At 39.8% G+C, this 25464-nt stretch overlaps 1 protein-coding gene and 1 non-coding gene across 2 annotated transcripts; both read right to left on the bottom strand.

Annotated features, from left to right (window-relative positions):
* Nucleotides 1-3448: 3448 nt before the first annotated feature.
* On the bottom strand, nucleotides 3449-24912 carry HAUS6 (HAUS augmin like complex subunit 6). Its single transcript, XM_065406163.1, has 17 exons — nucleotides 24699-24912; nucleotides 23201-23296; nucleotides 22327-22405; nucleotides 20795-20927; nucleotides 17483-17630; nucleotides 16297-16362; nucleotides 16133-16184; nucleotides 15752-15925; nucleotides 14518-14711; nucleotides 13569-13698; nucleotides 12865-12967; nucleotides 11576-11663; nucleotides 10355-10427; nucleotides 9500-9685; nucleotides 7841-7976; nucleotides 6292-7338; nucleotides 3449-4778 (listed from the first exon to the last, which is right to left on the bottom strand). The coding sequence occupies exons 1-17, from the start codon at nucleotides 24812-24814 to the stop codon at nucleotides 4681-4683; spliced, it is 2919 nt and encodes a 972-aa protein (XP_065262235.1). The 5' UTR covers nucleotides 24815-24912; the 3' UTR covers nucleotides 3449-4680.
* LOC135880737 (small Cajal body-specific RNA 8) lies at nucleotides 10501-10633 on the bottom strand. The gene has a single exon (XR_010561513.1). It is a non-coding gene; the product is annotated as a small Cajal body-specific RNA 8 (non-coding RNA).
* Nucleotides 24913-25464: the final 552 nt, after the last annotated feature.

The raw sequence follows: 25464 nt of genomic DNA, 5'->3' as shown, positions 1-25464 counted from the left end.
AGCTAGTCCGCTTCCCTGCGGCCGCACGCCCGAGCTTCCCGGACGCCTCTGCTCTCGAGCCTCTCCTCAATCTCTTGCTTCTCATCTAGCCCCAAACAGCACTGCGAGGTCCAGGGGATTACAACCACCCGGTCACCCAGGGAGTCTTTGTGAGGTCACCAGGGCAAGCCTTAGCGCTCAGCTCTGCTGTCAGCATTGTCCCTACAGTGTAGGTAATTAATGACTCCCCGACACCTGGGCTGGGCACAATGGGGCTGGATCGGCACCTGTATAGACAAGGCCTTGTCTACACTACTTAAAAATGTTTGGGAGGGTGTGGATGGGGGAAGAGAGACACACACTTGTATAGACTAGCCACTCACGTTTTAAGGACCAATTGTTCTTCTAGATAGTGTTAAAATGCTGGCAGCTAGTCAATAGCCCACCTGGGCTGCCACAGCTGGCGGAGCAGGACTGCTGGATAAGAATGAAATTTCCTCCTCCAGAGTGGGGAAGTTGAAATGAAAAGTCTAGGGTAGGCACAGCCTTTGGCATGAGCAGTTTAATCAGTTTAAAGGAAAGAAGTTGTACACAGGCTGGCAAAACTGCATTACCTGAAACTGCTTCAGAAATGCTTTTGAACAGAGCCCAGCCTGTAGCATAAAGGGACTGGAGCTACAGAAAATGGTCCAGTGCCAGCTCTTCTCTGTGTCATTCTTGAACGACTGCCTCAATCTCCTATTAGGGAGCCCTGTGGTACTGGAAGAGCTGTCCTTTGGATAAGATGAACTCAAGGCTTTAAGCAGCAGTGACCTTTTGAACAATAGCATTTTGCATAGGAGGTAGCACATTAACCCTAGCTGATCTGGCCCAGTTGCAATCTGAGTACATTCTACCTGCACTTCCTCTGGCATTTCACTAGGCTAGAGCAGTAATTCTTGAAGTACAGCCACCCTCCCTCACCACAGAGAGGAAATAGAGTGGGAGGTTAGGCAGTGCACATTTCTTGTTTTAAGAAGTCATCTAACGACAGATGAGTTAGAAAAACACTGGGATACAATATTCTTCTGTCCTGAATTGTTGGTGAAGGTATTAGGTTCTTAGACAGTAGATATGTTTCTTCCCAAAGAGCTGGATACATGGCAGTAGTATGTGCACTACACACAGCAACTGAAGTATGCAAGAGCTCATTTGATGTGGAAGAATGCTAAGGTACATTAAAAGTAAAATCATTGGTATACAATATTCGATTTTATGAGAAGTGGTTAAAATAGTTATGCATTTATAACCTAAAGCATGGGATTAAATAAAAAAGCATCAATAAAATATGAACTGACATCTACCACTGATTATTTCATTGTGGAGGGAGTGGAAAGGTTCCCCCACCAGCAAGGACATTCCCTGGCTTTGTCTTAGGGTATGTCTACACCCAGCCGCTAGTTCGGCGGCTGGCAATCGAAGTTCTGGGTTCGACTTATCGCGTCTTGTCTGGACGCGATAAGTCGAACCAGGAAGTGCTCGCCGTCGACTGCGGTACTCCAGCTAGACGAGAGGAGTACCGCAGAGTCGACGGGGGAGCCTGCCTGCCGCGTGTGGACCGAGGTAAGTTCGAACTAAGGTACTTCGAACTTCAGCTACGTTATTCACGTAGCTGAAGTTGCGTACCTTAGTTCGATTTGGGGGTTTAGTGTAGACCAAGCCTTACAAATAAGTCACTGCAACCTTGATATTACTGCCATATTGTGACTGGGGCAGTAGCCTGCAGTACACATACACTATAGTAAACATAGCAAAATGCATTTGCACAATGTAGTTTAACAATAAACCTTTCCTATATTTAAATGTATGAAATATGTAACTTAAACAGTCAATGCACTAGATCAATTATCAATATAGTGCCAGTGCCGGTAACAGGAAATTTGTTTTTGTCAATACATTAAGCAGGTATGTTTGAATTCTCCCTTCTCTACTCAAATTCTTATTCTGCAATGCCCCTGCTGCTGATGGCACTCTGAATGGCCATGACAGCAGCACCTACTGCTCAACTGTTGCAGGGCACAGATTCTGGCCTCCATGTAGGTTATGTTCTTTTTTAATCTTGATTTGTCACACTAGTTTAATGTAAAGGCAACATAGCTTCGACTATTGAATAACACAGTTACTCTGCTTCCATTAATGATGATGTTGCCAATATAGCAAACACCTAGAGTCTGGACCACATAGCTTATAGGATGAGTGGGTTATGCAGTTTTAAAAGGTACTTCATATCATATTTCAGATTCTTAGATTAAAGCAACTTTAGTGTGGCACCATTCATCTTTCTTCCATATCCTCACCTTGTACCCCATCAGTATATCACAAAGCACCAGTACACTGAATGTGACAGTTACATGTTTAATACTGAAGAGTGAGCTAGAATGAAGCATCAATAGTGGCAGCTAAATGTGGATTACAGAATGAGTGCCTGACTGTTTGGATCAATGTATACGGATATCGAAAATCATTGAGGATAAACAAGCCCACACTGTACTTTTTTTTTCAGAGTAACAACTTCAGCTAGTGAAAGTAATCTTGCTCTGCCTTCCAAATTCAGACTTAGCTGTCATCAGAATTCACTGTGTAAAGTAGGACTAGTGAATTAATCTGGTAGGAGAAAGTTGATGGCCCAAAAAAAAAAAAAAAAAAAAAAAAAAAAAAAAAAAAAGGAAATATACTTTTCTAAGATGACATTTTACTTAGCAAATGGCCATCACCTTCTGAACTGCTAACTTACCTGCCATCACAAAGGCATAATGCAAAAGTCACATGGAGGGCCCAAGAGGTCAAAGACTTGTATAAAGGGCTTAATTTTTTCACTCTTGCATTGTATCCTGAAGAGAAATTCCATCTTTCCTAGCCCATGGAATGCAGATTTTTAAAAAACAAACAAGGGCGAAGAAATACTTGTGTAAGCATTTTTATAGCAGTGGAGAATTATATGAAGGGAGGCAGCCACAGTGTCTGTTCATAGGCAGGCTGATGGAAAAAAAACTTCTCCATGATTAAACAATCCAACCCTTCTAACATGTTTAGTAATTAAAACCTTATATCCAATTGTTTCTCCTGAAGATAAAGATTACCTAGTTCTTACTGTACTTGCTCCAACAATACCTGCTTGTCTTCTACAAGAATACCTTATCCAGCAAATCCTGGTCATTTGGTGTCAATTATTTTGACCATTTAAAATGGAAATTCATTGAAACATATCATTTTGTATACTCCGATCAGTGGCTGGTGTTCAACAATGATAAAGACAACTCTACAAAGTCCTTAGCCCAGTGCTGGACTGGAGCTCAGTTTATGATTTCTAGAGTAAATATGCTACTAATTCTCTTTATTTCATAGTAATGCAGAGTCACTTGATATCTAAAGTCCCATTTCACTGCCTAGAACACAGGTAGACAAATCTTAGACTGGGTTTGCAGGATGAAGTTTATAAAATTAAATATTTCTGTAACAAGATTGAAAACTGTTTTTCATTTTAATAAACTATTTAAAAACAAAGTTTAAATAAACACAAGACAAAGTCAAACATGAAATCTAAAGTTAGACAAAAATCCTAAATTACTTTAACCCATAAGTGGATTTCTAATTGGTCTTGTTAGTGGGCTTAGTTACAGTGTTTGGGAGCACTCCTTTGTCCTACTCTTCATGTGCCTTTCTTCCACTTGACTCCCCCTCCCTAAATCTTTCCTCACTTTGCCTTTAGTTCTACTTGAACAGTCACTGGTCCCCACAGTTTTAAGTCAAGAGGTTTGTTTATGGAAGGTGGAGTAGTGAGGCCATAGACATCAGTGCTCCATCTTACCAAATTGATTCTCTTCCCTTGCAAGTCAATAAATTAGGCTAAATCACACCCACACCTTGATCTGAATACACAGAAGTTTTCAGTTGCTTACAATGGGCAGGGCAGGAAAGGTCTCCAGGCCTTTTCTGAATAGCCCCATCATTTCTCCTGACAAACAATGCTATAACCAAGGGTACTACCAGTGGAACCAGGCTGCTGTGGAATTGGGGCACCAGAGCTGGTGGCAGAAAAAGGGCCTCCATAAAATAAACTTGACAAGTCAGATTGGGAGGCAAACGTCATTCCCCAAACAGGGAACTGGGGAGAGGAGGCCTTTACAAGAATCCATCCTCTTTCTCCTACAAAGTCCATTCACAATTTGTGTGGTAATTAAAGTTCCAATTTTGCTAGACTTCAGAAATTAAAGAATGATATCCTTGATATCTTATAATGCACCTGGTTAAATGTCATTTTTCAACAGGGTCCTTGACTAGTTTTTTTTTTTAATACTTCAGATTAAAATGTGAACTGTTTTAGGAAGTCGCGTCAGCCTCAGGAGTTTCAGTGTGCATGACTTAACCACACAATCCAACAAAATGTTTGATTCCACACATCTGACTATTAGTCTTCTCATATCAATGGTCAAAAATCTCCAAGTCCCTCTGGTCAATGACCAAAGAAAGAATTCAGCCTTAATGGACACAGTACACAAAGGAAATTTCTTCCCAGGTTACATTTAAATGCTTATTTTAACGATGTATTGGCAGAATTTCTGTCTGAAATGGAAGAATGAGTTTGAAAAATGTAAATTACAAATAGCATTTTAAATTGTACGTCTAATTGTTTAGTACACAAGCATTACGCATCCAAGTGCATCATAATTCTATTAAGTGTGAAACTGCTTCATCTTTACGTGTCTTTATATCAGATGATGATTCTTTTGCATCCAGTTTCTCCTTCAAATTCTCTTCTTCTAGAAAAAGAATGTATTGTTATATAAATGTATAGTATTAAAAAATTTGACATACCAGATAGCCTTAGGAAAAAGACAGTAGTGTTTCGGGACACTTCCTACAGATGCAATTGTTCCAAATCAGGGAAAGGAAAAATTCCCATATCTGCACAACCAAAGAAGCTGCAACTAATAACTAGAGAGGATTCTGGTGTATACCAACACTGGAAGTACAACCTGTACGCAGCCAATTTAAAATGTTATTGCTGTTTAGTATATGTAAAAGCATCAGTTATGTAGCAATATATATTAACTACCCGCTGCTGCCGAGGGAGAAAGGGCTTATCAAATGTGGACTACAGGAGTGATGATCTTTAAGTCACTTCCAATAAGTGAGAATGTTACTGAATGTAGATTACTCAGAGCTCCCAGCAAGCAGGGCCAAGGGAGAACTAGTTTAAGTGTCTGCTTGATTTCCTTCCATGGCATTGCATGTATTTATAATAAGCAATCTGGTCCCAAACCATTTAGGACATTTAGCTTTCAGGTGTCATCTAAGCTGTTTATAAGTTAACTGACAGCAAGTACAATTTATGGAGGACCACTTAACCAAGCAGTTACATTCATTACTATCTTCAGTTTCTTGATAGCTGCGGGATGCAGCCCAATAGAGTGCATTGCAATCTTGTAGTCTGTCATTGTCCCTTTAAGATTAACCTGTTAAATTCAACTTATCAACTTTTCCATTTGACATTTAAGTGAAAGTGTCCTGGATACTTACTGTAGACTGACAGTTGAGTAGGGTCCACGTTAAATGCAAGTGCACTTACAAAGCTAATTCCTATCATACTAATTACTCAAGTATACTGACTGATGCTTACAGGTGTACCAGTAAATGCCTAGTGCCACTGTATTTCTGTTTCTGGTGTGGAAAGCTATGTTGTGTTTCATTAGCGTAAGTATTATTACCTAGGTCTCTCTTGCATTTTGGTGTTTATAGTCTGGCAAAGACTCCCATAGTTCCATATTTGGAAAATGTAACTTGCAAGATATGGACTTTATCAATTTAATCACCCACCTCTGGGGAGAAGTGTCATTTTTCAAGAAAGGAAAACTATGCATATGTGAAATCTTTAGAAACTAGTATATTGGAGGATGACTGTCCTGAATATACACTTTTTAAAAAGTTTAAAAGGCTCCCTCTACTCCACTGCTGAAAAGACTAAGACATCAGAAAGTGCACACAACCCAAAGGTCAGATCTACATCTCTCTCGCTCCTTCCATGATTTTTTTTTTATATATATATATATATACATACACACACACACACACACACACACCCCTACATTGCTCCTTCCAGGGAGAATGACAGTAGCTGTAATTGTGACAACAATCCACTACCTTGGTGGTTCCCTTCTTCCCCTTAACTCCTAAAGCAGAAGCCAAGTGCTCAGATTATGTTCAGGAAACCCAGAAGTGAAGAGTTCCACATGTACAGATAGTGGCACAATCCTGTCAAAAGCACAAACTTACCCTTCAAGTTATGCAGGAAGTCTCCAGGTTTCTTTTGCGTCATTGGCCTTAGTCTGTCTTGAACTGGAGAAAATGCAATCAGTGGAGAAAAAGTGTGCCTTCTTTCAAAAAGAGACATGCGTGAAGGTGTCTTGATATACTCTGCATCCAATGCATAGAGTTTTCCTAGAGGACTAAATACTTCTTTTGTTTCTGTGCATCCTGGAGTAAGGTTTATCTCTGATCTATGCCTCAGAAATTGTTTTCTAGGTGACTGAAATGAATCTGCCTCATTTCCAAAAACTGTCTTTTTCAGTGCTTCATACCTGTTGCGAATAGACTGTAAATCCTGTTTGCATTCTTGAGCGGCCCATTCATTTTTCACTATGTTTTCTAAAGACTTGCTGTCCCTTGAGTTACCTTCGACTTCATCATCAGTCTCTAAACTTTTAGAGCTATTAAGACTTATGTTGCCAAGTTCCTCTGGAAGAGTCTCATGTAGTATTCCAAACTGGATAACTTCACGACTGTCAGAACTAGTACCACTTACCATTTGAGAAGCATCCCATGGCAGAGTTGTATGCATTGAAGAATTCTGACAAAAATAAGGTGATAGAGCATCTGTTTTAATATCTCTCTCTGCACTATTATCCAGAGGATTCATGCTCTTATCTACAGCTGGAAAGACAGATTCTTCTAGATTTTCTGTGAGACTTTTACTTGAAACAGTATGTTTTGATCCAAGCTCCCAGGATCTTTCGTTATCTGGCATTCTTGTAGCTGGTATCTGTGTTGGCGATTCACTGATGTGACTAACCACCACTTGCTTTTTAGGTGCAGGTGTCATCCAGCTTACTGAAGATTTCCCTTCTAGTAAATTAGAAACATTAAGGTCAGACATGTGAGATGAAGACATAAAGCAGGCCATACTAGAATCTATTCGGCTACAAATTGCAGACTCTAGATCCAATGGAGCTTCTTTTGTCACCATTTCAGTCTGAGCCAACTCTGTATCTGAAGGATCTTCAGCTTGAATAGCTTTTCTCCATGAGCTTCTAATTTCAGTAACTAAGATTGAAACAAATTAAGAACATACTTAAGTGCAATTCCATATTGTTTAGCCACCTATTTTTCTACTTTTATAAAAGTGTAAACATGCTACCTTTGAAACGATTGATGTTTTCCCACCCATGCCCCGAATGCTGACAGCACAGAGGTGATGGCATAGGAGTTCTATACCAGTGTTTCTCAACCTTTTAGATACCAGAAACCACTTGCTGCCTTCCTAAACTGTATCAGGGAGATCTCTGGGACTGGCGCCAGTCCGTGCACCAGTCATTGAGAAACACTGCTCTACACTGCCTTAGTCATACTATGTTCATTTTGTTACAGGTACTATGTTGTGTTACAGATAATAAGTATGTCATCCTGATGACAACTGTTAGGAGTTAAAGCCATTGTGATTGAGCAGTGTTTGGAGGGGTGAGGCTGTCCTTTAACATGGCAGCATTTCTATTAAACAGAAATTCACTGAAGTTTAACTACTCTACATTATGAAAACAGAACTTACTCAGATTTTCTGGAGTTCGTGGGATCTGTTTCCTTGTTAAGAAAGGGTTAGAAGCCAATGAGCCAATTAGGTCATCTAACTCCATTCCTTTTCTTCCAGCACCCTGAGTCGATTCTGATACCACTACATCTGCAACCTGTAGGAGAAAGGTTAGAGAATGGAAACTCTTGAGGAAGATGATAACTTTTGTTCCTGCCAATAATAGCACTGAATGAATCCCATTCTCTCCACCCACTCCAGAGCTTTAGGAGTTCCACAACCCTTGCTTAAAGTAAGTAAGTCTGTCTATGGAAAATGCGCCTTTTAAAGTGAGGAAGTGGGAAAAGAACAGAAAGCTTCCTGGTCAGAATACGAGACTGGAAATCAAATTCTGCATTCTATTCTCTAATTTACCCCTGACTTGTTTCAGCCCATGCTTTAGTTCACCCATCTTTCTTTAAAATGGAGACAAGATTCCCTGAGAGACAAGGAAGTGAGATTCATTATTAACCAGGAATTAAGAGTCCTGGATGAAAAGCATTTAAGAGAAGTATTAAGCTTTCACTTCGACAGTTCCAATCTGTACAATTATGGGAAAAATCACATCACTTAGGATGTCAATATTCTATTAATGAACAAATATTCTTGAGTGCAGTTGACAATTAACTACACCATTTCAGGGATGAAGACACAGTCTTCCATCTCACTATATAGCACAACTTTGAGGTTCTTGTAACAAAAATTCCCTTTGAAGGACTTAAAGTGCCTGCACACATCTGCCACGTCCAAATGTTTGTCCAACAATATTCAGATGCTATAGTTAAATGCCAAAATATGTACTAGTTATAGACCCAAGATCAGTTTTGTAAATTACAGAAAGCTTTCAGTAAGTGAAATAAAGGAAAAGCATCAACTCTGTCAAGCATATAAAAAAAAAAATGCACGAATGATACAATAAGCTCTATGTCACCAGGGTATGCTTAATCACGTAGTCTCCCAAGGAAGACCAATGACGGCTGCTTAATAAGAACAAGCAATCTTTGATTAACAGCATGGTTTAGTTGGTACGCTTTCATGAATCTTATACTGGCTCTGATAGTTTGTTGCCTTAATAGCTTTCAGTCCCTTCTATATTTGTGTGATATAGAAAAGGAATTCAAACTTTCTACCCTCCCTCTTCTGGGCTATTAGTTTGTTCCATCAACGGCAACTACATATACTTGACTATTATTCTATTTACTGCACAGTGTCAGCAGTAGATGCAACAGAGGGACAGGCTTAGGCCCTCTCCCAGTGGAAGTAGGCCTATTTACAGAATCTAATACAAATACAGAAATGAGGTACCTTAGAAATATCCAAGCACTGTAAACACTCTCCAGTAATATTATGGGCTTTATAGATTCCTGCACAGCAGCATTACTTTTCTTCTGGTAAATCAGAAAGGCCACCACCCACTAGGATATTCCAATTAAGAGTATTCTATTGTACTGTAATTGAGCAATGTGTACTTTTAAATTATAGCCTTCATCCTTTTATTCTTAAAGGACTGAAAATTAAGCTTAGACAGCTACAATTAAATAAGAACAGTTATCATAAACAAATGAGTACCAAGATCAAATTATCTTTAGAAGATCAGGATTAGTGAATGAAGTGTAATTAAGAAGTGAAGCCTCTCCTAACCTCTTCTGCCAGTTGCTCTTGTGCTTTCTTAACGGGATCTTCTCTTCTAATTGCAGTTGGTGATTGGAGTACATGAGTGTCTCCATTCTCCCAGGCTTCTATTGGTCTAGGTTTGTGCACTGCATATTTTAAGATTTTTTGAGAAACAGACCGTTCTTTCCTTTTTGGAGTTGTAGTATGTACATCCTAAAGGAATATAAAGAAGTTTTTAAGTCTTATATTGTGAAAATGTACAACCTGAAGGAACTACCATACTAAACTGCACAGCACCTGTAGTGTCAGCGTTAGTTTAATCAAATAGTAAATCAAACACTGAAAAAACATTTGTTCCAGTCAGATTTTAGGTGGACACAAAGCATGCCTACGTAGGTAAAGTGTTGCATATAGATAACAGCAAGCCCTTGGGTTTGCCCTTTCTGTGCCTAGTGCAGCCAAGATGCAGCAAAGGTGCTTTTTAGACCATACTTACCTTCCTCAACCTGGGACCACCATGCAAACCCCGAAGCATAATTTAGGATTGGCCCTATGGATGGTGCTCAAGTTGTGCTGCCATTTCAGAGCCCCCAGAAGGAGCTGTTCCAACAACCAGATATTACTGGTGTAGTACAGACACTTCCTATGCTGGGAGTCGGGCTTGGAAACTTATCACAGGTGCTATGCAGCCTGGTGATTTTCCCAATGCCTGGGGAATCCTCTGGTAGGTGGCTCTGCTAACATCATAACTATTTTCAATCTACCAGCAGGACCCAGGAAAGTATGTCAAGTTTACCCTGCAATCTCTTAATGCAGACAGAATACAAACTTCTCAAGTGTTTAATTTTTTTCCAAAGACAATTTAAGCTATTAAAAACTGACCTTTTCAAGTACCACACTGCTGGGTTCAGCTGTGAGAAAGCTCTGTGTAGTTGACTGCAAGTGTGAGAGCATCCTAAAAACAGACAAGATTTCAGTTATTGAAACTAAACCAAACATGCTGCATATAAGTCTTATGAAGCTCAGTATATTGTCTGCCCCGTATCTGTCCGTTATGATTTCCCTCAATTCATCCCGGTCATCAGAAGGCAGTTTTACTATAGGGAGGGACTTGTGACAATTAGAGCGAATTTTTAGCCCTATTTGTGTATCAGTCTCCCAAGCAGTAATAAATATGAAACCCCCACACATACTTCTAGAGTGTAACTTTATATAAAGAGAAGTGTATTATTTGTATTGGGAATTTGAGATCAACTTGAGTTCTACAGCAAACGGTTGAAGGATAAGGGCATCATTTTAGTATCAATGTATTTCAGTTCACTTGTCACACCACATGAAAGTGTTAAGTAACCTGCCTGTAAGCCTTTTGGTGCTTGTGGATTTGAATTGTGTTTTAGGTGTTTTATGAAGTCAGATAGTTGGCTACTAGTACAAGTTTAAGTCAGCTCTGATGGGCAAAGCAGAAGAACTAAACTAAATACCATCACTGCTTCTAAGTAATTTTACCTATTTCTCTTTTAAAAACTATGCTATTAAAATTCAGTTCACTCCACTCACTAGGAAGCAAGTAATCTAATTATGTATAGTAGTATTCCTACCTGTTTTACCACCTTTTATAATATAGGTATTTGTCCATGTTACACATTTAGTTTCTTGGAATTTTCAGAAAGTTACATAAAGTCGCTCACTATAACACAAGTCTAGCTTTAACTGCTTTGATAATCTGAAGAGAACTCCGATGCAGATGATATGAACTGATTTCTAGGAATGAGATAACTAATCAAAATTTGTTGAAATTTTTACTCCCTTTATTTTTTCAAACATAACAGCTTTCAGGTGTTTGTAGGAGTCCTTATGTGGATCCATGAAAAATACAACCTTCTAAAATGCCATAGAGAACCAACTAGGGTAAACATCTGCCATGCAACTCTGGACCCTCAAGATAGGGATAGTTATATAGTTTCATCCTTTGTAGGGATTATGTAAAAGCTTCATAGAAGAAAGTGTTTAGAGGAAGAATCTTAATGAAGAAAGTAACCGTCTGCACCGGTTGACCTATTTTACTCATGTATTAAATGGTCCAAGATCATTTTTTAATCATACCTTCCTGTAGATGTGGTGTCCATTATACTTTCCATTGCTGCATCCTCTTTCTTATCGTCATTTGCTTGACAATCCTTTTTTGGCGTATCTAGAATAGAGAATGGAAGAGATTTGTTACCACTTTTTGCCTGGTCTGTTTTCTTTGATTATAAAGGACCAAAGGTGACAATTTTAGATCTAGGAGTGCTATAAGCAGACAAGTTCAAAAGGCTATTCAAAATGCCAATTTAACAAAACCCTTATGTACTCTACAGTGATTTGCCAATACCAGAAAATAAGTTACGGCATGAAGCTAGTGGGCAGAAAAGTGTGCAGATATCAAACAATAGCAAACACATACACAGTTTAGTACAAGGGCTCTTCAATTAACAGAAATTCAGTATTTTGATTCATTGCAGGCATAAAAATTCAACCCAAGTGATAATTTAAAAAAAAACAAACTAAGTTATCAAAGATAATGCCACTTCAACCACAAGAACCTCTTATTATATCACTACATTTACAATGCCAATATATTCTAAATTAAGCTCTAGGAGTTAGCTACAGTTAATATGCAGGCAGCTCTTTGTAGAAATGGATGTTAGTGAACACAATTTTAACCAACTTAAAAACACATTGTGCTAATGCAACAGACAGATCACAAAGGCAGAGTAATAACCAGGATGGTTCTCTAGAATTATTAAAAACTGCAAATTAAAAGAACTTCCAGCCAGGAATCTGCATGCAAGAAAGCGAAGGCAAACATACATGCTATGGAAGTGTTACCAGAATTCTGAGACTTCCTTGGGTTTTTGTAGTGTTACCTATCCAGCCTAAAAATGAATGTTTCTACTAGAAACAGGTTTAAGTTATTGCAGTTAGAAATCTAATAGCTGGACCCACAGGGTTTTACTTTAATAAAAAAAAAGTTGACTAAGTGGGGGAGAAACAAGGCTCATGACAATTGCAAGAGACAATATACTTTAAACGCTCACCATGCATTAGTGAGATGAAAGTGGCACTAAAATCCAGGTTTTAGACATATTAGCAGTTTTCCTCTGATAAGAGATGGGTTCTCAGCCCAAGTTTCCTTATTCCTCCATGAACAAGAAAGTCTTATTTTTTGGCAGACACAAGAAGCAGTACTGAAAGGCTCCAAAAAAAAAAAAAATTCCTCAGCACTCATCTGTCAGAAGAAGACTGCCATGACAAGGATCTATTGAGGACTGGAGTATCAAAGGCAAGCAGAGAATCCTTTCAGGCCATGCAACACCCTAGGGATAACCCAAAACCTTATCCAATTTACTCACCTGGAATTGATGCTGGATATTTACAGAAGACGCTGCTTTTATAAGCCTCTTCTGTTGCAGGATCGAAAGAAAGAGGAGACATAGCTGGTAACAAATCAAGTACCTTTTCAAAATAAAAATAAATTATTAAATAATTATTTTTTGTGAAAGACTTCAGATCAGTAATATTTGACACTACTGAAAGTGATGCAATATTTTTTTTTAACTAAAGGCCAGACACAGTGAGATTACAAGAAAGTGTTTAGCAGATGCTATGAAACCGTTATCCTTCATTCATTGGAAATAGACTAAAAACTTACCTGGTCAAATTTTATAAAGTACATTTTATGCTCAAAGACAGATACCACTTGAAAATTAAGTGCTCTTTTAACTACAGAGAATTACATGAGGTAATTGCTATGCAAGTTTGCCCACTGACTTGCTACTATGACTCACTCCTGACCTGAAGGGACCAACTTTGAATTACCTATAAGGGTACCAACTTTGATTGGTTATCATAAAGGACTCATGTCTACTTTGAACTAAACTTACACCTACTCATTTTTAAAAGGCTAAAGAGGCTAGAACATTTTTAATATCTGGTACACTGGAAGCATTAAAAGGATTCTACTGCAGTTATATATTTGTTAGAAAGTCTGCTTCAGCTCTCTCAACCCCAGAAAACAGCCATACTCTAACTTCTCCAAAAAGCTCATATTACTTACTGGATTCTGATCTTTAATTAAACTGAAGGGAGACTGGCCAAGGAAGTTTTCCCACTTCATATCCCAATCTCTTTGTTTTTCAGCAATTGATTCCACTATGGACACGTGATCCTCTCGCTTCAGTTTGTGCCTGCAACATTTAAAAAACAAACGGACCTTAAGTATCTGTACTGGAAGTAAAATCATGTTACATAAAAAGCAGACTTTGATAGAGATCAGATGTTTTCCCTGGGTATGTTGCAATTGCTTGGGATGGACAACTCTGTGCTATCATAAAGTATATTTAGTTGCTGGTTTTGTTTATCCTGTAACAATTGTCAGATAATATAAATATATAGTCACTGAAATTTAACGAGACAGAGTTCTAGAGTATCGCCCACTTAAGTGTCCAGTTGTTTCTTTTTTACAAACCAGTTTTACATACCAAATACAAGCTTTGCAAAGAAAGCATAGGTAAATGACTAAAACACTGTCATTAGAGTCTTTAAAGAACACAATACCTAAAATAATTAAAGGGTGAATACAAGAGATTTAAAATCTTAATTTCAGTTTACTATGCTAAAATTTAGCCAGTACAATAGATTTCTCACCTATCATTTAAGATCAAAGGAGTAAAAATCCTTCACTACCATCACTGAACTAAGATGCCCAACCTCCATTTTCACACAGCCAGGAGCAAAGCTGGCTTGCTCATAAAGAGAGAAGAGGGGAAATGCTGAAGTTTCCAGATGCCTCTGTAGATGTAAAACCCCAAGTAACACCAATGAATTTGTCAGCCAAAATATCTATCAAGAGTAGAGCTGATATCAGCATGTTCTCTAAGTAAAGCAAATAAGGCCAAAATATGAAGTGTTGTGTTATTTTGGAAGGGGGACACAGGAGACTACAGCTTCCCTTGTGCAAGAAAATAAGCATAAAGAGCCTCAGAAAAAATGTTAAGAGAGTTTACCTCATGGACTTCAGACCCAATAAAATTTTATTCTGAAATTTGGTCTTCCCTTCAATATACTGAAGATCTAATTTTAGTGCCTCATGGTCAACTTGTTGACGTTCAGATCTTAAAATCTTCAATGCTTCGTTTAATAATTGAATGACTGTTAACAGATTGAGTTTTCCAGCTTCATATACATTTCCTATATGCAACTTCAAATATTGAAAATAAAAGAAAACTGATTAGTAGTTACATAGATACATCAGTTATTAGACCACTACTTTTTCTATGAGGAGGTATAGTATAGGGATACAAAAAAAACTTATGATTATCAATCTGTACTTTTTTTTTTTTTTTAAATTAAGAGATACTCACCTTGGTTTAGATCCAGAAAATTAAGGCTGCTTAGAGGGGTTATATATTAACATGAAATGAAAACATTTTAACGAACACAGTTTGTAACCACCCAGCAATTCTATCAACCTGAACAGCAACATACACAATGCATGAGTCTGACTAGTCTAGTTTCGTTGTCCAAGCAGAGTGAAATGCAAAATGTAATCAGAAAAAATAAAGTTAGTTTTAAGTGTTCATTTTAATATGGGATTAGCAATGCAGTTATTGATTTAATAGCTTTAGTGATGTTTACACTTGAAATAGGACTTCAAATAAAGAATATTTGTAACACCATACTGCAAGACATTTTACCTCAATACCTACAAGCACATTTGAATGTAGAAGAAAATAAGCCCCCAACCAATTGTCTCGTTACTTTTCCTTATTCCTCAATTTTGACAATGACCAACATCTCCCTCTCTAAACATTTTTTTTTTTTTTAAGTTTGAGGAAAGATCATGTTTTCCATATATGTCTTAGAAATTCCCCCTATGTGTTTTTCCAAAAGTAATCTAGGCCTTTCCTTCACCCAAACATGATATCATTACTGCATTTGTGCATGTTTGTAGGGCAGGTTACAGTAAGAACATTAAATATAATCAGATCAGATTTATTCGTTCTCCCCAGCTACGCAAGAATACTTGGCATCTGATGCAACACTAATCAAGGCATGTTCCCAGGTCTATGAGCAGTATACTGCGTTACTCTGGGCACATAACAAATGACAAAACAGAAGTGCAGCTCCATTAAGTGATAATAATTTCACTTGTCGCTTTTGTAAGGCAACTAGGAGTTCTATGAATAAAAAGCACAAACATGAAGAGACAAGTATTAGGTACTTTAAAGAATCACATACTTTGTACATTTGATTTTCAATTTTGTCAAGCAGCAGCCTTGGAACGTTGATAGTGACATTAGTTCCATCTAAAGCATACTGGTCCACGTGACCATCAAGAACAGAATCTACAACTTCTTTCTCCTTTTCCAAGAATGTAAGTGTTTCCATTACAGATGCCCACCTGGAGCGAACCTTAATGGGGGAGGGGAAAAAAATGTCATGGCTCAAATGTTTGCCACACTATCTTGGTTAAAAGACCAGAAATGCATAAAGTTAAATGAGGCACGCTAGCATGTTTGAAGTAGAGAGCAGTATCTGGGATGGAGTAATTGGTGGAGGGGTATGTTAACTAAAAAAAATATAAAGTCAGCCATCTGCCATCAAGAAGAAAATCCTCACCTTTTGAACTCTCTCTGCTTTGTTACTTTGCTTTTGGCTATTTTGCTCCATTCTAGTTAAAAAAATAGATAATTGAGTTAGCTATGATGAAACTACCATTAAAGTTTACAATAGTCTGCCTTTAACTTCATAAATCTGAAGAACAGTTAGGAAGGAATACCTACTTTTGAAGCAGTTTGTGCAGCTCTGCACATTCAGATCTTGGGTCTCTTATTTGTTTAGTCAATAATCTGCAAAAAAACAAATGAGCAAAACAGAGTTACTATATCAAGTTGAAGACTTTCATTTTTGTTCTGATATCCTAATTCTAATGGCCATTGACATTGGAAAATATGAAGCCCAACCTGAATATCCAGATAGCGCTGAAGCCTTGCACAGTTCACTATGTATAGGCTCACAAGTTATTTTGTGCAAGATCTTTCCTAAAGATCTTACCAAAGACTTGAAAGTTTGACTGTCTTCCATTGCATTACACTGAAATATAATTTTCAGTAGCTACAGAAATGATATAGTTACTAGAAATGTTATTTCTCAGCTATCCTAGTACTTAAATTATGGCTGAGGGCCAATTTACATGTTAATATACAGCTTCTCAACTATCTGGCATACAAATACCCGTGTTCTAATTGACTAGTACCCACTAGGAGCCAGAGCACTGGGATTTACATAGCTGCAGTGGCTAAACTTTTCAAGACCCAAGAGCCTAGCAGCCTAACTTGATTTTTTATTTTGCCATTTATATATAAATAGCCTGATTTTCAGAAGTACAATGGGATCTTCAAGTATTCTGAAATTTTTTGATGAAAGAGGAAAAATAAAGAAGAGGAAGCTTTGAAAAGATGTCACTCAGTGGAAGTCGGGATGTTAATTATTCCCCAGCAGGAAGAGACTGGATGTGTCCCAGGTGAAGACCAAAGAGGATAATTTAGTAAGACAACTAAAGCATGATACTGAAAGCATATCTCAAACTGATAAACTCAGAGGTCAAACAGCTGTTATAACCACAACATAATTACTATGTTTTTTTAAAACAGCAGTGACTTTAAATACACTATTAACTTAAAGTCTACTCTATACCCATCCCAGAGTGCTCCAGCCATTTTGGTGGATGAATAATCACACTGCTGTTACGTGTTAAGGTCTACAAAAACAGCAAGACTATACAGGGAACAAATGCACAAAGTGTTGTCAATTGCAAAAAGCTGGAAGTTCTTAATACTAGTAGGCAAGACATTTGCAAAAATGTTACTATAAGCTGGAAATGTCTTTATCTATATTGCCACACATGTAATAAGTAATGTTTATGAAGACATTCAATTAAAAATATCCTCCCCCACAAGAGTTACTTACTGTGCTTTTCTCTGGTACTCTCGAATTACAAAATCTTCCCTTTGTATAGACTGTAAAAATCGAATACATGCCACCCTGTATCTTGCTGCTGCCTTATATGAGTCATGAGGCCTTGAATTCACAGCTTCCGGAAAATGTATATTGGTGTCTATATAAATCAGTTAAACAGAAAGTTCAAAATGTGCCATCAAAATTATAGGTAACAAGACATGTTTCTAATTTAGGTGATTTAATTTAAATGCAAAATATAAAACAGAGGTTCCCATCTCTTTAGATGGGATGGATCAACATACATGGCCCCTATTCACCTTGTCCTTTTATACATTTCTCTTCGCCTTTTTCCCCTTCAGGGTACATTTGTTCTTTCTGCATTCTTCCCTCACCATTTTACCAGAAGACTACATGCTCCTTGGAAAGGGGGAAAATTGCTCCTTGGGGACTCCATAGAGCCAACCCACATGTGCTGTGAAGAGTGCCATCAGAACAGAGAAGATAGTAGCTTTCCTGCCCAAGCTTATCTGAGCTGAGTAGAGGAAAAGTGCCCCTGCAGCAAGGACCACTATTGGAGCTGGGAAGGAAAGGCAGATTTAAGACCCTGCCTGCTGACTTTCTTGCTGTTACATGAGCACTTTTGCAATGCGGTAGGGAGGAGTAGGAGGACTAGTTTGTCATACACCTTTCCCTTCCAGCATACTGTACAAGAGGGTATGTTTATATGGTAAGCAGAAAACCGCAGCAGCGAGTCTCAGAACCCTGGTCTACAGACTTGGACTCATGCTACAGCACTAAAAATAGCTGTGTAGACCAGGGGTCTCAAACACGCACGGCCCACGGAGTTATTTCCTGCGGCCCGCCATAGGCGCCGACTCCACCGGCAGCCAAGCTCCCGTCACCCCCCGTTCCCCCCACCCTGAGCGCACCACATCCCTGCTCCTCCGCCTACCTCCCATCGCTTCCCATTAGGACTTTCCAGGAGGGAGGAGCGGGGAGGTGGCGGAGAAGAGGCAGGACCGGGGCAGGGATTTGGGGAAGGAGTGGGAATGGGGGTGGGGAAGGGGTGGGAAGAGGCGGGGCCTCATGGAACAGGTGGAGTGGGGGTGGGGCAGAGGGGGGGCTTTAACCAAAGTAATTCTAAAAGTAAATGCTTATTTTGTCATTTGACTGAGGTACATTACTGAGTGTTTATATTTTATTAAAACCCCTCTTCGCATTACAGTTTTAAAAAGTTAATACATTGACTTTTAATAGCATACTGTATTACTCTTCATTTTTGACTACACTTTTGTATTGTTGTATGAAAACGTTTCAGTGATGCGGCCCTCGGGCCAATGTACTAGTCCTCATGTGGCCCTCGTGGTGATTTGAGTTTGAGATCCCTGCTGTAGACATTTGGGCTTGGGCTTTGAATCCCAACCCCTTCTCTACATTTCAGGGCCAAAGCTACATATACACAGCTATTTTTAGCACTGTAGTGCAATCCCGAGTCTGCTGATCCAGGCTTTGAGACTCTCTGCTGTGGGTTTCTGCTTGCTGTGTAGACATAACCTTTCATGCCACTACCCTTCTTGGACTAATATGTTGTCTACTCACCCCCAGATTAGGAAACACTAACACAGTTAAGAGCATGAAAAAACTGGTTCCTCTACTTCACAGTACCTGCATGTAATAGAGGGGTATTTGGTTGCGTTTGACTAAGTTTGCTCAGATGGAAACTCAACTTAGTCAATTTCAGAAAGTGATTAAACTAGTTTTAGGGAAACTAATTCCCCCTGCCAGTTTTTTAAGTAAAAGTCACATATAAATTTCATCTCGTTCTTTCCACAAGAACCATCTTAACTATACTGGTGTTACCACCCCACTATAAACGCACAAAGCGCTGTCAGGTGTGCCTAGCAACCCAACTACAAAAAGCTGGTCTTTCAGTTACAGTAAACAGTTACTTTAACGATAGAAAAATACAGATAAGATGACAGTGGCCCTTTAACTTAAGGTAGCTTTTCATAAGAGCTGGAGTTACTCAAAGAAACTACAGTGAGACAACAATCATCCGTCTAAGTGTTTTTAGTTCCCATTTTAAAAACAGGTGACCTGATAAAGGGTATTTTAGTAAGCAGTAACTCAGACCACCAAGAATAGCAGGCTAGTCTTATTTCTGACAACATGCTGGTTCTATTCTCCAATTAGACCGTAATAAAACTCTGCCGTCTTCCCAAGACCCTCCCTGCAGCCATTATTCACAAAACAAGTTTAACACTGGAAACAATACAAAAACAGGTAACACTGCTAAGAGTGTAGATTGCAGTTTTTAAGTTCCTACACAACTTGTATAATGCTATAGCCTGCATGTGTTGTCAGCTCACTTGCACTGGAATCAGAATGAATTTAATTATGATTTCTGAAGCACTTGCAAAAGATATTTCAGAAGTCATGTTTTCACTTAGTTTCATTCATTAAGTTTCATTCAGCTTGGACCAGATGGGGTTGATAACAGAAGAAAGCTTTGCTGCTCTCACCCATACCAGTGCATTTAGTACTTACAAAAGGTACCTGATGTACACACTAGGAGACAAATTCTCTACATAAAGACAGAACAGTCAACAGATTCCTAAGCTGCTGTCATTGTTCCTCAAACCTGTTTCCAGACCAGTTTATTTAAGTTGGTGTACTTTGTCTAAACACAAGCTGCAAGAGTGAAGTGAGTAGTTTAGTCTCCATGCTCATGCACATATCTTGACTCACTGCTGAACAAGTGTATCAGCTAGTGCTACTGATACTCAGACAACTGCAGACAAACTACCAGCTCAGTTCACAGAATATTCTGAAACATGCAGACAGAAATATTGTTTATCACGCCTTTAAGTGAATAAAAATCAACCCGTAGAACCTTACACACCTTTATCGCTTAAGGAGATTTGTACTGCCTGATTACCAGTTTTCCATTTAGGAAAAAAAAAAGGAAACTCTAAATGGCTGCCATTTCTGTGAGGATGAGTATTTTAGAACTACATGGAGCAAGAACACACACAAGTTTTAGCACCAAGATACAGGCAAGTGTTTTTTGTTAGGAACTAGAAAAGATAATATTAGATAAATCAATTTCCAAACAAAACTACTACACTACCGGGCAGCAATACTACCGTAATTGAAAATGGGTCTAAAATGAGACCAGATCTGAACCCACTCCCTCTCCAATGAAGATCTGGATTAACAACTCAGGCCCTTTTAAGATTTTTATAAGGGATTAAGCCCTAAACAGTTTCACACTGTGCCACATACTACGAATAAATCAATAAACAGGCAACAAAAATTTACCTTCAGAATCTTTTTTCATATGTTGTACTATTACATATCTTGCAAAGTGGTACATTAGATGAATAAATTTAGGACCACCAGGAGAAAGAAATAGTGAGGCTACAACCGGGGGAAAGCTGTTTCCACATTCATCCTAAGGAAATGAAATTGGCTACTATTAATAAATTCTCCGAAGAAGTGATTTTGTCAAAGCAAAAACTACCACACATTTAATTAAATATAAAGGACACTGTAATGGCATAAAGGTCTTTAGCTGCTACATAACTTTGAAGCAAACCCAGTCTATGTGTTGTCAAAATAATAGACAGTTGTGATATGGTAATTTGAAAGTTTGGATCCCCTCCTCCCCATCTCCGGGATGGGAACAAATTGTTTCAAGACTATGGTCAGGATTAGTTATGGATATCTGTTAGACTTCCTCTGCTGTCCCAACCCCTTAAAAGGTAAGTGCTCTATTTCAATTACAGTGTCCTGGAAAATACTTTAGCCACTGTTTCTTTTCCATATCAAAGGCACTGACTGTACTTTTTCCTTTTCTTCAATGATTTTGCATAATAGGGTACGTCTATACTTACCCGCTGTTTCGGCGGCAAGCAATCGATCTTCTGGGATCGATTTATCGTGTCTTGGCTAGACGCAATAAATCGATCCCGGAAGTGCTCGCCGTCGACGCCGGTAATCCTGCTCTGCGAGAGGAGTAGGCAGAGTCGACGGGGGAGCCTGCCTGCCGTGTGTGGACCCGCGGTAAGTACCTTTAAGTTCGAACTAAGATACTTCGACTTCAGCTACGTTATTCACGTTGCTGAAGTTGCGTATCTTAGTTCGAACTGGGGGCTTAGTGTGGACCAGCCCATAGAGTTCGCCCAACTTGACATTATGGAAAGGGGTTAGGATCTTGTGACATACTGGAAACCCTCAAGCATGAAGGCCATGATTAGCAGAACCTCATTTAGACAGAAGCTAATGTAGAGGAAAGATCCAGGATACAGTTAGGGAACCAATTTTGCTTTGGGCCTGATCATCATTTCAATTCAAGAAGCTTGTTTAAAACTTTAGCAGCTTTGCCCTTACCCAAGACAGACTAATATTCTACAGCTGCAAAGTTTCTTGTATCAGTAAAATTGCATTCTCAATATCAATGTCTTCTACAATGGCTGTAATTAATTGAAACATAAAATATTTATGTTGAAATAAACTCTTCCCAACTTACCTTTTAAGAAAGCCTGTTCACTTATAGGTTTATCTGAGGCATGAAATACACAGAAAACTAAGTGCATGGCTATAGCTTTTTGCATGCATGAAGCCCAAATGTATCAGCTTTGCAGTCTAAGCTTTACCATACCATGCTGTAACTTTTAGTTCAAATAAGTCTAAAAAAATTGATTTATGCCATATATTGTACTTGGGAAAGTTAGAGTTATTCTTTGGATGCAGGTACTTTGTTTAATAACCTAAAACGCTACTTATACATGTGGTACTCTAAACAGACAAGAATTCCCTGCAGCGATCATTTCATTCTTGCCAATACTTACTGAAATTTTTTTTAGCCATTCACAGCATTGCTTCCTGAATTCAGCATCTCCCTTTTTATCCGCTGGAGGGCAACAAAATCTTTCCATTCCAAAAGAAGAAAAGTCAGTTTCAGTATATTCGTAAATAATTTACTTTACCTATTTAAGTATGTAGCTGAAAAATGCTAAGATTTGTAGTGATCCTTTTAGGAGGAAGATAAGGGAGGAAAGAAGTAACAGTACTCAAACTATGATCGAAGGGTACCTGGAAGTTTTCTAAAATGACTAGCAGTGAAATGGTTCTCACACACAGATTTTTGCTATAAGGGTTCATAGTAAATACATTATAGCCAGAGCTGGTAGTGCCACCTATATTTAAGGTTGCCCTTTCGTATTATAAGGCCCTGTTTCCAACTGCTTATAACTTTGCCCAGCTGTTTGGGCTGAAATTTTCCATGCCAGGTGTCTGTTTTAGACAGAATTCTTTTTTTAGAAAGTTTCTGATAAAACAGTTTGGCTGCCTGAGAACCAGATTAGGGAAAATCTTTTGCCCATGTTAAAAAAATGCTTGCTGTCATTTCATTGAGAGGCTCTATGGCTTGAACCTGATACTCGATATTTGGCTAGAGGGTGAAGAGATGTGCCTTTTGCCATCTCTGTGAAAACTTCCCCAAAATTGTCTACGTTACGACTACTGCCGTAAAAATTTGAGCTAGGTAAGTTGTCTGTCATGCATTAAGAAGCTGTAACCCAAGTGTGAGAAACGTACACAGATGGTAGTTTTGTAACGCAATCTCCAAACAGGTTACCTCTACCCCAGAGACTACATCAGTGATTATTCCTATTGGATGTGTGTACAGAACATTGTTATTGATTACACAAAAACTGTGCGTACCGGAAGATCTCTATTGAGCGTGAATGATCCAGTTTAGTAAACAAGAAGCGCGCAACCACATGAAAAGCATCCTTGTTTGGCTTGTCAAACATGTTCCTGATAAATATAAAGTAGTTAGTGAAAACAACCAAAATAATTGACATTTAAGCATTCAAATAAACTAATTTAAGGTTTGTATGTGAACTTAAGACTACAAAACCCCTCAAATTCTTTGGTCTGCAAATTTGGCAGAACCCTTCCAGATTATTTTAACAATTTTTAATCCAAAGAAGGAATCTGCAGCATTCTAGTCTCCTTAATAACATTTAGACAATTCCATCAAGAGTTTATTCTGTCTTGAAAGAAGAGTTATGTCAGTTCAGTGCCAACACACTACCAAAGTGACTGTTTCCATATAAACTGCATCCAATTGTGTCAAATCCACACAGCAAGAGCTGTTGCTATTTCCAGACCTCATTTTTTCTGACAAATATAATGTACACTTGTAGTGAGAAGCGACCCAATAAAAAGTCCATTTTGTTTACCAGAGATACATTGCAGGGCACTGTAAAGTCTGACTGCTCCATGTGAAAGGCCTTTCTATAAACCAGTGAACAATAACATGCATAACATCACATTTTGCTGGTCGATACCCACAACAGAAGGGATTTCAGGGACAGCTAGCTCCATGTTGGCAGATGTAGGGTTGGTGAAAGAGCTGTGCTGCCACACCAAGTCAGGGTCAGGCTTCTCGAAGCCACTGTGTTAGAACGGACATACCCCACCCTGCCTTCAAAATGGGAGCCTCACCCCCTTTTACCATCTGTCATGGGTAGGGCTCACTGGGGAAGAGCCAGGCCCTGTGCAGGTTGCCATAGTCAAGGTTTTTCTGGCTATTTCCTCTTTTTGGAGGATCCATCCTCTGTCTGTGCAGATTTTTCAAACAACAGGAAATTTCTGGATTTTTTCAGAGCAAACGCTGCAGCTCAGAAAGAACCTCGATTGGTCCGTTTCCCAGTTGGTCCCTCCCCAGCATCCACAGCTGCCCACCAAGGCGCTGGCACCCAGCCCTGAGCAGGGGGCCCCGCAGGAAGGCACTGACTGACATGTCCTGGGCTTGTGCCAGCCTGCCACTATGTTAGGAAGTGATACTGCTCCCCACATCCAGTGAGTACCCCCGCCGCAGATACCCCCTTCAGCTCCCCCAACCCCCACAACATCCTCTTTTTGGAAAAAACGAAATATGGTAACCATACTGTGCAGCGTCTGCGCCCCGCAGCCCCGGCGGGGCCGCATGTGATGCTCCCAGGTGACCAGGCCAGGAAATACCCACTCAAGGCATCTCCTGCTCAAGGGATCCCCCCCCGGCCCGCCGACCCCCTCCGGCCCGCCAAATCTGCCAGCACTAGCTCGGAAGCGTCCAGGCTCGCAGTAGCCTGGGCACCCTGCGTGTGGATGGGGGTGGTCACGGCTGAAACGCTCGCACGCGCGGCCTAAGGGCGCTCCCCCCTGCACTCACACGCCCAGGCTGAGGTGGATGCTGAGCCTCCCGGCAGCGGCGGCGGCTCCCGCTCCCGGCTCGAAGCCCAGCGCCAGCAGGTAGAGCCAGAGATGCTCCTTCTCCCAGACGCTCATGCTGAGGGCCGGGAGCGCGGGGCGGGGCCGGAGGAATCGTGCGTCTCTACTCCGAGGGTTTCTGTCTCCGGCGGGGCCCTCTCTCGCCGCCGTTCCCGCTTCCTAACGCGGCCGCCATTTCGTTTAACCCGCCAAAGAAAAAAAACAGTGCGCGCAGCGTCCTTCGCAGCGGAAGTGACGCCATAAGAGCGCGCCCGCCGCCGACCAATCAGAGCCCGGAAAGAAATCCTCCCGCGCAGCTGTAAGGAAGAACGCTCCACTATGCGTTCTATCTAATTCTTAGATGCAGAAATGTAAATCCCAGCGTGCAGCGCGGCACACTCCCTTCCTTCTGGGTAAAGCATGGCCTGATGGGAGCTGTAGTCTCAGCCGTGTTGCCAGCTGGGAACTGTAGTCTCTATGGCTATGAACTACTAAGGGCAAGCTACTGTTCTGGTCATAGGTGGCACGGGGCCGGGGATTCCTCAGAGCAGCATGGGGAGCCCCTGGCTTTGGCTGGGTTAATCAGAAGCTCTCAGAGAGACTCTTGCAGGGAAAAACAAGGCTCTGGATTTCTAATGTTAAACACACACCTGTCCTTGGGAAGATAAAGGGTTTACTACTTGGATGCCATCATGTGCCAGCAATGCCCCTCTGCCATGTACATTGGC

This window comes from Emys orbicularis, chromosome 6 (genome assembly GCF_028017835.1).
Source record: "Emys orbicularis isolate rEmyOrb1 chromosome 6, rEmyOrb1.hap1, whole genome shotgun sequence".
Taxonomy (NCBI): Eukaryota; Metazoa; Chordata; order Testudines; family Emydidae; genus Emys; species Emys orbicularis.
Note: the sequence above shows the minus strand (reverse complement) of the source record. Positions and strands in the feature narration are given on the sequence as shown.

Bases quoted from the DNA above. Each gene is read 5' to 3' on its own strand.
- HAUS6 (XM_065406163.1), bottom strand. From the start codon at position 24,814: ATGAGCGTCTGGGAGAAGGAGCATCTCTGGCTCTACCTGCTGGCGCTG. The intron at 22,406-23,200 runs GTACGCACAGTT...TGGAATGGAAAG, and splicing joins CGCTCAATAGAGATCTTCCG to ATTTTGTTGCCCTCCAGCGG. The intron at 4,779-6,291 runs GTAAGTTTGTGC...TTCTTTTTCTAG, and splicing joins CTTCCTGCATAACTTGAAGG to AAGAAGAGAATTTGAAGGAG.